Source organism: Lichenostomus cassidix, chromosome 1Aa, assembly GCF_008360975.1.
Source record: "Lichenostomus cassidix isolate B80296 chromosome 1Aa, HeHo_3.0, whole genome shotgun sequence".
In the NCBI taxonomy this organism is placed as follows: domain Eukaryota; kingdom Metazoa; phylum Chordata; class Aves; order Passeriformes; family Meliphagidae; genus Lichenostomus; species Lichenostomus cassidix.
This window is the reverse complement of record NC_139480.1, coordinates 569,042-580,607: the sequence shown is the minus strand read 5'-3', so window position 1 is coordinate 580,607 and position 11,566 is coordinate 569,042. Positions and strand designations below refer to the sequence as shown.

At 61.5% G+C, this 11,566-nt stretch overlaps 1 protein-coding gene across 2 annotated transcripts; it reads left to right on the top strand.

Moving 5' to 3' along the window:
- The first annotated feature begins 452 nt into the window (after positions 1-452).
- LMF2 (lipase maturation factor 2) lies at positions 453-11,525 on the top strand. 2 transcript variants are annotated; one of them, XR_014856251.1, is made up of 15 exons: positions 453-591; positions 1,376-1,629; positions 2,223-2,251; positions 3,312-3,508; positions 5,112-5,290; positions 5,987-6,125; positions 6,879-7,013; positions 7,099-7,204; positions 7,424-7,520; positions 7,633-7,815; positions 8,827-8,995; positions 9,599-9,710; positions 9,784-9,886; positions 10,491-11,199; positions 11,291-11,525. XR_014856251.1 is itself a non-coding variant. In XM_085080907.1 (14 exons), the coding sequence occupies exons 1-14, from the start codon at positions 489-491 to the stop codon at positions 10,860-10,862; spliced, it is 2,178 nt and encodes a 725-aa protein (XP_084937033.1). In that variant the 5' UTR covers positions 453-488; the 3' UTR covers positions 10,863-11,525. The 2 variants fall into 2 exon arrangements, 1 of the variants encoding a protein (XP_084937033.1); XM_085080907.1 differs by having other exon boundaries at positions 10,491-11,525.
- Positions 11,526-11,566: the final 41 nt, after the last annotated feature.

The following is an 11,566-nucleotide window of genomic DNA, read 5'->3' as shown; positions in this document are numbered from 1 at the left end:
GATTCCAGCCTCATTCCCAACCCCAACCCAACCCTGATTCTGACCCTAGTCCCGACCCTGATCACAATCCTGACCCCAAACCCAAATCCTGATCCCAACACCAGTTCTGATCCCAACCCCAATCCTGACCCAGACTGTGATCCCACTCCCGACTCCGATCCAATCCCAAATCAATCCTTATCCCAATCCCCATCCCTGTCTCCAACCCGATCCAACCTCAGTCCTGATCCCAACCCTGACCTCAGCCCTGACCCCAAACCCAACCCCAGTCTGGACCCCAATCCCAGCCCCGATCCTAATCCCGACCCCAATTCCCACCCCTAGCTCTCCCATCCCGTCCCGCTCCCGCCCCTCTGGCCGCTCACCGCTCCTCCCTCATCTCCCCTCAGCCCGGCCCGCCGCCATGTTTGTTTTTCCCGCGCTCCCTGACGCGCGCGCGGTGTGACGTCACGGCGCGGCTGAGGCCATCGGCGCGCGCCGGGGGCGCCATGGCCGCCATGGGGGAGGCGGCGCGGCCGCGCGCTCTGTTCCTGGGCGGGCTGGCGGCTGTGTACATCGCTGCCTTCGGGTCCCTCTACGTGCAGATACCCGGTACCGCGGGGGGACGGGACAGGGCCCAGAGAGAGCCGGGACGGGGCCCGGAGAGAGACGGGATGGGGCCCAGAGAGAGCCGGGACGGGGAACCGGGGAAGCGGGACAGGGAACCGGGACAGGGCCCAGAGAGAGCCGGGACGGGGAACCGGGACAGGGCCCAGAGAGAGACGGGACAGGGAACCGGGACAGGGCCGGGGAAACGGGACAGGGCCGGGAGTGGGGCTGGGGGGAGCTGGGAGAGCCGGGCAACCGGGAGAGAGCCGGAACGGGGGCGGGGATGTAGCCGGTGAAGTTGAAAGTGGGACCGGTGGAGCCGGGACGGGAGCTGGAGAGAAGCGGGACAGAGCCGGGATAACGCGGACAGGGAACCGGGAGAGAGCCGGGATAACCGGGACAGAGCCGGGGACGTGGCCGGTGGAACCGAGAGCGGGCTCGGGGTCGGGAAAGGGAGATCGCCATCCCCTGCCGCAGCCCGGCTCATCTCCCCATCCCCGTTATCTCTCTCCCCGCTCCCCTCCCGGAGCACCGGCAGTACCGGCAGCTGCCGTTTCCGCTCCCCGTGGCTCCGGCAGCTCCCGGGCTGTACCGGGGCTCTTCCACCGGGAATGCGGCAAGCTGCGTGCGTCGAGTTTGTCCCGCCGGTTGTCCCGGGAATTCCTGACTCCCGTTCCTGTTTCAGGGCTGTACGGCAGGGAAGGAATCCTGCCCGGTTTTCCCGGGAATTTTTCCCAGGTTTTCCCGCAGTTTTTCCCGGTTTCCCTGACTCCCGTTCCCGTTTCAGGGCTGTACGGCCGCGAGGGGATCCTGCCGGCGCGGCGGGTGCTGCGGCTGAGCGGCAAGTCGCTGTGGCAGCAGCTGCAGGATGTCCCCACGCTGCTGTGGCTGTGTCCCCAGCTGGGGCTGGACACGGAGCAGGGCATGGAGCTGCTGTGCCTGCTGGGGCTGCTGGCTGCCCTCGGGGCGCTGCTCTTCGATTCCCTGCGGGACTGCCTGGTGTTTGCTGCCCTCAGGGTGCTCTACCTGTCCCTGTACCAGGTAGGGGGTGACAGGAGGTGTTGGTGTCACCCGGGGGGCTCTGATTGCCTCGAGCTGGGGAGGTGGTGGGAGGGAGGTGTGGGATTAGGGATGGTTTGGGTGGGAATGAGCTGAAATCCATCTTGTTACACCCTGGGGAGGGACTGGGGACAAGGGACAGAGGGACAGGACACAGGGAATGGCTTCCCAGTGCCAGAGGGCAGGGATGGATGGGATCTTGGGAAGGAATTCCTGGCTGGGCTGGAATTCCCAGAGCAGCTGTGGCTGCCCCTGGATCCCTGGGATGTCCAAGGCCAGGCTGGACATTGGGACAGTGGGAGGTGTCCCTGTCACCTGCCGTGGTGGCACTGGGTGGCTCTGAGCTCCTTTCCCACCCAACCCATTCCAGGATTCCCTGAATTCTCTTCCCTCTAAACTCAGGGAATTCAGGAGGAATAAATTAGCAGTGTGTGGCCATTCCTGCAGGGGAATCTCTCCCTCATTCCCACTGCTCCTTGGGATTTTCCTGGAGCCCCATGGAGGGAAAGGGAGCCCAGGGGGGTCTGGGGGTCACACCCCTCCCAGCAGAGCCCCCACCCCATTTCTCCCCACAGGTGGGACAAGTCTTCCTCTACTTCCAGTGGTGAGTCAGGGGGCTCAGGCTGGGGGGCTGTGGGGGTCTCAGGGCTGTGGGACCTCATGGGCAACCATTCAGTTTCCCTGTTTAGTGTTGGTTCTACTCCATAGTGGGAAAAATCTGTGTTAGCCTGGAATTCCAGGGGATTTTTGGGAGGTAGATTATGGAAAATCCTCCCCCTGTCTTTGCCACAGCCTGAAATACCATTGAGTTCAGAAAGCCTTGGTTTTATTTAGCTTTTCCCTGTTTAGTGTTGGTTTGCTCCATAATGGGGAAAGTCTGTATTAGCCTGGAATTCCAGAGGATTACTGGGAAGTGGATTATGGAAATCCTCCCCCTGTTCCTGCCACAGCCCTGAAATATCACTGAATTTAGAAACCTGTGCTGTTGTGCCAGGAAGCTTTTCTCTGTTTAGTGTTGGGGAAAATCTGTATTAGCCTGGAATTCCAGGGCATTATTGGGAAGTAGATTATGGAAAATACAATTCCCCAGGAGCTTGGGGTTCAGTGGGGTGGGGGCTCTGGGGTTGGGGGGCACAGTGGGATTTGGGGCTCTGGGGTTGGGTTGGGGGGCACAGTGGGATTTGGGGTTATGGGGCACAGTGGGATTTGGGGCACAGTGGAATTTGGGGCTCTGGGGTTGGAGGGCACAGTGGAATTTGGGGCTCTGGGGTTGGGGGGCACAGATGGATTTGGGGCTCTGGATTTTGGGGGGCACAGTGGGATTTGGGGCTCTGGATTTGGGGAGCACAGTGGGATTTGGGGCTCTGGGGTTGGGGCACAGATGGATTTGGGGCTCTGGAGTTATGGGGCACAGTGAGATTTGGGGTTATGGAGCACAGTGGGATTTGGGGCTCTGGGGTTGGATTGTGGGGCACAGATGAATTTGGGGCTCTGGGGACCAAGCAGGTGGCACAGGCAGCTCTGGGCACCAGGGCAGGTGGCACAGATGGCTTTGGGAACCAGGCAGGAGACACAGATGCCTTTGGGGACCACAGCTGGGGCACAGCAGTGTCCCCTCCCACCATGGGGTCCAAGGTGAGGGTCTCAGCTCCGTCCCCCCCCAGGGACAGCCTGCTGCTGGAGGCTGGCTTCCTGGCGGTGCTGGTGGCCCCGCTGCGCCTGCTGAGGTGGCGGTCACCCCCCTGGAGAGCCCACGACAGTGTCACCTTCTGGGCCGTGCGCTGGCTGCTCTTCCGCCTCATGTTCGCCTCGGGCGTCGTCAAGCTGACCAGCCGCTGTCCCACCTGGTGGGGCCTCACAGGTGAGGGGTTTGGGGGGCTCAGGTGTTGGGGGATCCCCGAATTTAGGGGTTGTGAAGCTCGTGAATCACTGTCCCACCTGGTGGGGACTGACAGGTGAGGGGGGCAGCTTTGGGGGATCCCCCAGTTTTGGGGGTTGTGAAGCTCGTGAGGGGGTGCAGCTTTGGGGCTTCAAGTTTGGGGGGTGCAGGTGTTGGGGATCCCACAATTTTGGGGGTTGTGAAGTCCACAAGTTGCTGTCCCACCTGGTGGGGACTCACAGGTGAGGGGGGCAGGCTTGGGGATCCCCGAATTTTGAGGGTTGTGAAGCTCATGAATCACTGTCCCACCTGGTGGGGACTCACAGGTGAGGGGTTTGGGGGGCTCAGGTGTTCAGGATCCCTGGCTCACATGGGGAAGGGAGGTTTATGGGTTCAGGTGTTGGGGGATCCCTGAATTTTAGGGGTTTCAACCCCAAATTTAGGGATTGTCAAGCCCACAAGTCACTGCCCCACATGGGGAGGGCAGGTTTATGGGTTCAGGTGTTGGGGATCTCCAAATTTTAGGGATTGTGAAGCTCAAGAGCCACTGCCCCACGTGGCGAGGGCAGGTTTGGGGTGTTCAGCTGTTGGGGATCCCCAAATTTAGGGATTTTGAACATCAAGAGCTGCTGCCCAACCTGGTGGGGCTCCCAGGTGAGGGGTGCAGGTTTGGGGTTTCAGCCATTAGCCTGGAATGCCAGGGAATTGTTGGGAACTAGATTATGGAAAATAACCCCTGAAGTACCATTTGATTTGGAAGTTTCTCCTGTTGTGCCAGGAGGCTTTTCCCTTTTTAGTGTTGCTCCTAGTCCATAGTGGGAAAAATCCATGTAAGCCTGGAATTCCAGGGGATTTTTGGGAAGTAGATTATGGAAAATATGGAAAATACCACCCAGGGCTCTCCATGTTTCCCTCACCTGAGGCACTGTTTAATTTGGAAACATCAAATATTTTTCCCTGTTTAGTATCAGTTCTATTCCACGGGGTTGGGAGCAGATCCACACAAACCCAGAATTCCAGGGAATTCCGGGAATTAGATTATGGAAAACAAGGAAAATACTACCTGGAGCTCTCCATGTTTCCCTCGCCTGAGGCACCATTTAATTTGGAAACAGCAGCTTTTCCCCATTTAGTATTTGTTCTATTCCACTGGGGGATAGATCCACCTGAGCCCAGAATTCCAGGGAATTTTGGGAATTGGATTATGGAAAACAATGAAAATATCACCTGAAAATACCTCCACGTTTCCCTCGCCTGAGGCAGCATTTAATTTGGGAACAGCAGCTTTTGCCATTTAGCATCAGTTCCATTGCGCGGGGTTGGCAGCAGATCCACCTGAGCCCAGAATTCCAGGGAATTTTGGGAAAAGGGTTATGGAAAACAAGGAAAATACCACCTGGAGCCCTCGGTGCCTCCCTGACCTCGTCATGCCCACCCAGCCCTGAGGCAGGATTTGATTAGGAAATAAAAGCTTTTCCCATTTAGCATCAGTTCCATTCCGCGGGGTTGGCAGCAGACCCACCCGAGCCCAGAATTCCGGGAATTTCGGGATTTGGGATCACACCAACCCCCTGCACACCCCCAGCCCTGACCTACCACTACGAGACGCAGTGCATCCCCACGCCGGCCGCCTGGCTGGCCCACCAGCTGCCCGTGTGGCTGCAGAAGCTCAGCGTGGTGGCCACTTACGTCATCGAGGTGGCAGTGCCACCGCTCTTCTTCGCGCCGCTGCGCCGCCTGCGCCTCTTCGCCTTCTACTGCCAGGTGGGCAAAGGGATCTCACCTGGGGGGCACTGGGGTAGCTCACCTGGGGGGCACAAGGGATCCTCACCTGGGATTGGCATGGGGGGATCCTCACCTGGTGGGCACAGGGGCTGCTGGGGTGTCCTGTGTCCCCTTGTGTCCCCCCTTGTGCTCAGGTGTCCCCACGGGGGTTGCTCCGGGGTTGGGGTTGGCTCCTCACAGCTGGGCACTGAGCTGGGATTGGCACAAGTGGGCAGTGGGTCAGGGGTGGGCACAGCTGGACATTTGGCCAGGGCTGGACACTGAGCCAGGGGTGGACATGGCTGGGTACTGAGTCAAGAATTGGCATGGCTGGACACTGAGCCAGGGTGGGCACAGCTGGGCAGTGAGACAGGGGTGGGCACAACTAGGCAGTCAGCCAGGGATGGACAGAGATGGACACTTAGCCAGGGTGGGCAGAGCTGGACACTGAGCCAGGCTGGGCACATGGAGTTGGGGTTGGATGAAGGACTCTGAGCTCATGGAGTCCAACCATCCTTCAAAGCTCCTTTTTCCCCCCGAGGAATTCTGACAGCTTGTCCAGCCAGGAGCAGCAGAGGGCAGGGAACTGTGGAGTTGTTGGGTTGGAATCACAGAGATCATGGAATCCAACCATCCCCAGCACTGCTGGGGTGGCACTGTGTCCCCACTGTCACCGTGACCCGCCGTGTCCCCCAGGTGCTGCTGCAGGTGCTCATCATCCTCACAGGCAACTACAACTTCTTCAACGCTCTGACCATCGTGCTGAGCTTCTCCCTGCTGGACGAGGAGCACGTGGGGCGCTGGCTGGGCAAACCCCGCCGGCGGCACGGCACCGGTGAGACCCCAGGGCATGGCGGGACATGGGGACAAGGGGACACTGTGGGTCACTCAGCCACCCCAGGGTGAGGGCTGTGGGGCACAGGCAGGAGTCAGGGGATGGTTTGGGTGGGAAGGACCTGAAATCCATCCCGGGTTGTTTCAACTTGGCCTGGAGCTGCAGAGGGACTGGGGACAAGGGACAGAGGGAATGGCTTCCCAGTGCCAGAGGGCAGGGATGGATGGGATCTTGGGAAGGAATTGCTGGCTGGGATGGAATTCCCAGAGCAGCTGTGGCTGCCCCTGGATCCCTGGGATGTTCAAGGCCAGGCTGGACATTGGGGCTTGGAGCAGCCTGGGACAGTGGGAGGTGTCCCTGCCATGGTGGCACTGGATGGGCTTTGGGGTCACTTCCCACCCAAACCATTCCAGGATTCCCTAAATCCTCCCTCCCGTTGGGGTTGGAGCTCCAGTGAGTCAGAGCTGGCTGTGGGGAGGAGGAGGAGGTTTCAGTTCCCTCTGAAATCAGGGAATTAAAGAGGAATAAATTGTCTGTGGGATAATCCTTGGTGGGGGCTGTCACCTCCTGGGCAGGACTGTCACCCCACAGAGGAGTTTTCCCTGTTGGAATTCTGCATCCCAGTGTGGCTCTGCTGCTGCTGGGCACTGCTGGAAGCAGTGGGACCCCCAGGATCCCTGGTGTGGGGGCTGGCCAGGGGACAGGTGACACTGTGGGGGTCCCAGATGGGCTCTAACCCCCTCCCTGCCCCAGCCTGGCCCCCCAGCCTGGGCTCAGTGCTGACCACCCTGCTGGAGCTCAGCACCTACGGCCTGCTGCTCTACTGGACTGTCCACTACTTCGGCCTGGAGGTCAAGTGGGACAAGAAACTTCTGGAGTCCAAAGTGGGTGAGTCCTGGGGGGGCTCAGACCCCTTTGTCCCCACTGTGGGGACATCTCCCTGACCCCGAGGTTTGCTGTCCCTCGGCTGCAGCCTTCACCTACCACGAGTTCACGACGTGGCTGCGCACGGTGACACTGCCGCTGGTGGGGGTGGCCTTCCTGTCGCTGTCCTGGGAGATCCTGGTGGCCATGTACCGGTGGGTCTGGGCACACTGGGAGCCCCCCGAGGTGTGGGGGGCGCTGGGAGTCACCTGAGGTGTGGGGGGACATCGGGGTGACACTGTTCTGGGAAAGGGTGACACCGTTCTGGGATTTGGGGTGGTTGGGTGGAGCTCCCCTTCACTGGGGGGGTTTAACCCCTCACCCCAAATTTGGGGGTCTCTGTGCCCCCTCAACCCCCCATTTGTGTCCCCCAGCTGTGCCTGTGTCCGTGGATGCTTCTGGAAGCTCTGGGCCACCCTGCAATGGGCCATCATGGCCACGGCCACCGTCAGCCTGTTCGCTGTCAGCCTGGTGAGCCCCGGGACACTCTGGGGACACTCTGGGGACACTCTGGGGACACTCTGGGGACCCTCTGGGGACCCCAAACCCCCCAGGCCGTGCCAACCCCCCCGTTCCCCCCCAGGTGCCCTTCACCTACATCGAGCACGAGTCCAACGGCAAGCTGTGGCCTGGGATCCACCAGATGTTCGGGGCTGTGGAGAGGTTCCAGGTGGTGAATTCCTACGGCCTGTTCCGGAGGATGACCGGCGTGGGGGGACGGCCAGAGGTCATCCTGGAGGGCAGCTATGATGGGCACAGCTGGACGGTGAGCAGGGTGGGCAGGGATGGGCACTGAGATGGGGTGGGCACGGCTGGACAGTGAGTCAGGGGTGGGCACAGCTGGACAGTGAGTCAGAGGTGGGCAGAGCTGGACAGTTGGCCAGCGTGGGCAGAGCTGGACACTGAGCCAGGATGGGCATGGCTGGACAGTAAGCCAGGGGTGGGCACTGAGCTGGGGATTGGCACAGCTGGACACTGAGCCAGGGGTGGGCACTGCAGGGCAGTGAGACAGGTTGGGCACAGCTGGACACTGAGCTGAGGTGGGCACAGCTGGACACATGGAGTTGGGGTTGGATAAAGGACTCTGAGCTCATGGAGTCCAGCCATCCTTCCAAGCTCAGCTTTTCCAGCCAGGAGCAGCAGAGGGCAGGGAACTGTGGAGTTGTTGGGTTGGAATCATGGAGATCATGGAGTCCAGCCATCCCCAGCACTGCCAAGGTCACCACTGCCATGTCCCCAAGTGCCACATCCACATGGCTTTGGAATCCCAGCAGGGATGGGGACTCCTCCATGCCAGGGCTGGACAGCCTTTCCAGGAGGGAATTCCCAATATCCACCCTGCCCCTCCCCTGCCCAGCCTGAGGCTGTTCCCTGTCCTCCTGTCCCTGTTCCCTGGGATTGGAGCCACCCTGGGTCCTTTCCCTGGGACAGGACAAGGCCCTGGGCTGGATTGGGTACTGGAGGAGCTGGATGTGTCCCTGTCCCAAAATCCCAGGATTTTTATGTGACAATGACCTTTTCCTGGGGCTGTGGTGACTCTGGGCGCTCAAATCCAAACTCAGTGCTGTCCTTGTCACAAAATCCCGAGGTTTTGGGTGGGAAGTGACCTTCCAGAGCACCAGGAAATCTGGAATCTCTTGCCATTGAGATTTTGGGTGGGAAGTGACCTTCCAGACCATCGGGAAATCTGGAATGTCCTGCCATTGTCACACCCCGGGGACATCTCTGGGCCACTCTGATCTCTCCTGTCCCCATCCCTGCCCTTCCCCACCCCCAGGAGATCGAGTTCATGTACAAGCCTGGCAATGTCAGCGTGGCCCCGGCGCTGGTGGCTCCTCACCAGCCGCGGCTGGACTGGCAGCTCTGGTTTGCAGCGCTGGGCCCTCACCAGAGCAGCCCCTGGTTCAGTGCGCTGCTGCTGCGCCTGCTGCAGGGACAGCCCGACGGTCAGTGCGCTGGGGACAGCCTGGGGACGTGGGGACAGGGCTGGGGACATGGGGAGGGGTGGGGGGCGACAGGGCTGGGGGCTCTGGGGACAGCCTGGGGGGCAGGGGGAGCGCTGGGGGCCTTGGGGGGACAGGGCTGGGGACTCTGGGGGTGTCCCTGGCTGTGTTTGGGGTGTCCCCAGTGTGTTTAGGGTGTCCCTGGGATGTCCCTGGCTGTGTTTGGGATGTCCCCAACTGGTTTTGGGGTGTGTTTGGGATGTCCCCGGTTGTGTTTGGGCTGTCCCCGGTGTTTTTGGGATATCCCTGGCTCTGTTTGTGCTGTCCCATTGTTTTTGGGGTGTCCCTGACTATGTTTGGGGTATCCCCGGTATTTTTGGGGTTTCCCCGGCTGTGTTCAGGGCATTTTTGGGGTTTCCCTGGCTGTGTTTGGGGTGGTTTTGGGGTGTCCCTGGCTGTGTTTGGGGTGTGTTTGGGGTGTCCCTGGCTCTGTTTGGGGTGTGTTTGGGGTGTCCCTGGCTCTGTTTGTGCTGTCCCACTGTATTTGGGATGTCCCTGGCTCTGTTTGGGGTGTGTTTGGGATGTCCCTGTCCCCGTGTCCCGCAGTGATCCGCCTGCTGCAGACAGACCCGTCCCGTTACCCGTTCCACGGCCGCCCGCCCACCTTCCTGCGCGCCCAGCTCTACAAGTACTGGTTCACCTCCTCCGACGAGGGCAGGTGAGCAGACAGCTTCCCCTCACCCCCAGCCCGTTTTGGGGGGATTTGGTGTCACCAGTCCCCCTGTCCCCAGCTCGGCTCCGTGGTGGCGCCGGCAGCTCGTGCAGGAGTTCTTCCCCTCCGTGTCGCTGGGAGATCCTGCGCTGGAGAGCCTGCTGAGCCAGCACGGCCTCAAGGTGGGCAGGGCTGACACCCCAAACCGGGCACTGAGCCCTTCCCTCAGCACCCCTGAGCCCTTCCCTCAGCACCCCTGAGCCCTTCCCTCAGCACCCCTGAGCCCTTCCCTGAGCCCAATCCCTTCCCTGGCCTCTGATCCCTTCCCTCAGCATCCCTGAGCCCTTCCTTCGATAACCCTGACCCCCCCTCGGGTGTCCTGGGTCCTGACCCCCTTCCTTCAGCACCCCTGAGCCCCTGCCATGACCCCAATCCCATTTCCCTGGCTCCTGAGCATCATCCCGACCCTTGATCCCCTTCCCTGACTCCATTCCTTCACACCCATACCTCACCCCTGACCCCCTGCCATGACCCTAATCCCATTTCCCTTATTCCTGACTCTCCCTGACTCCCCTTCACTTGTCCCCCCAATCCCCTCTTTCTCTTCTCTCCTTCTTCCCTGACCCCAAACCAAACCCCTTCCCTCACCCTGACCCCAACCAAACCCCTTTAGCCTTCTCTTCCAGGCCCCAACTCTCCCTCCCCAACCCCATTTCCCAGCCCCCCAACCCCCTCCCCACCCTCCAATCCCCTGTTTCCCCCCTCCTGACCCCATTCTCCCCCCAGGACAAGCCCCCCGTGCGCCGCCGAGGTGACACTGCCCTGCCCCAGCTCCTGGCGTCCCTGCGCCGCCTGTGCCACCCCTTCTCGGGTCCCACCGTGCTCTGGTCCCTCTACCTGGTGGCAGCCACCGTGGGGCTGCTGCGGGCGCTGGCCAGGCGGGGGTCACCCCCTGGGCGCCACAAAGCCCCCCGAGAGCGGGATCGGGAGCGGGGCGAGCGGAACGGCGTGCGGGGCGAGCCCAGGGCCAGGGACAGCGACAGGGGACAGGGCGAGCCCAGGGCCAGGGACAGCGACAGGGGACAGGGCGAGCCCAGGGCCAGGGACAGCGACAGGGGACAGCCGGAGGGACGGCACGGCGGCAAGAGGAAGAAGTAGCCAGCGAGACCCCCCGGAAATGGAGGGTGGGGGTCGCCAAGGGGTGCCTTCAGCACGGTGTGGCTGTGCGGGGGGATGCCACCCGGGGCTTGGGGACAGCTTGGGGACAGCTTGTCAGTGCCCGGGGACTCCTGGGGACTTCTCCTTGCTACCTGGGGACTTCTCCCCAAAACTCGGGGGCTGCTCGGGGACACCTCCCACTGCTTGGGGACCTCTCCCTGCTGCCTGGGGACACTCCCCAGAGCTCGGGGGCTGCTTGGGGACACCTTCCCAGTGTCCGGGGACCCTGTGGGGACACTGCCCCACTGCCAGGGACCCCCTTGGGGACACTGCCCCAGTGCCCAGGACCCCCTTGGGGACCCTGCCCTACTCCCAGGACCCCCCTGGGGACCCTGCCCCGATGTTTGGGGACACTGTCCCACTGCCAGGACCCCATGGTGTCCCCAGGGTGGTGGCTCAGCACAGGTCAAGGGTTCAGAGCAGCTCTGTGCCCACAGGCTGGGGCAGCGTGGGCAGTGCCAGCCCTGCTGTCACCCCCCCAGCCCCTCAGGTCACATTGGGGTCCCCCTGGCACTTTGGGGTGCTCCCCCCGCGCCCCCACCCCGCTCTGCCCCCCAGCCAGAGGTTTGCTATAATTTTCTAATTAAAGCCTTTGACATTCCAGCCCTGCAGCTCTCCTGGCATTCAGGGGGTGGGCAGAGTGA

Coding starts and splice junctions, on each gene's coding strand:
- LMF2 (XM_085080907.1), top strand. CDS start 489: ATGGCCGCCATGGGGGAGGCGGCGCGGCCGCGCGCTCTGTTCCTGGGC. Junction 5,291..5,986: donor TCTTCGCCTTCTACTGCCAG/GTGGGCAAAGGG, acceptor CGTGTCCCCCAG/GTGCTGCTGCAGGTGCTCAT. Junction 9,887..10,490: donor TGAGCCAGCACGGCCTCAAG/GTGGGCAGGGCT, acceptor TTCTCCCCCCAG/GACAAGCCCCCCGTGCGCCG.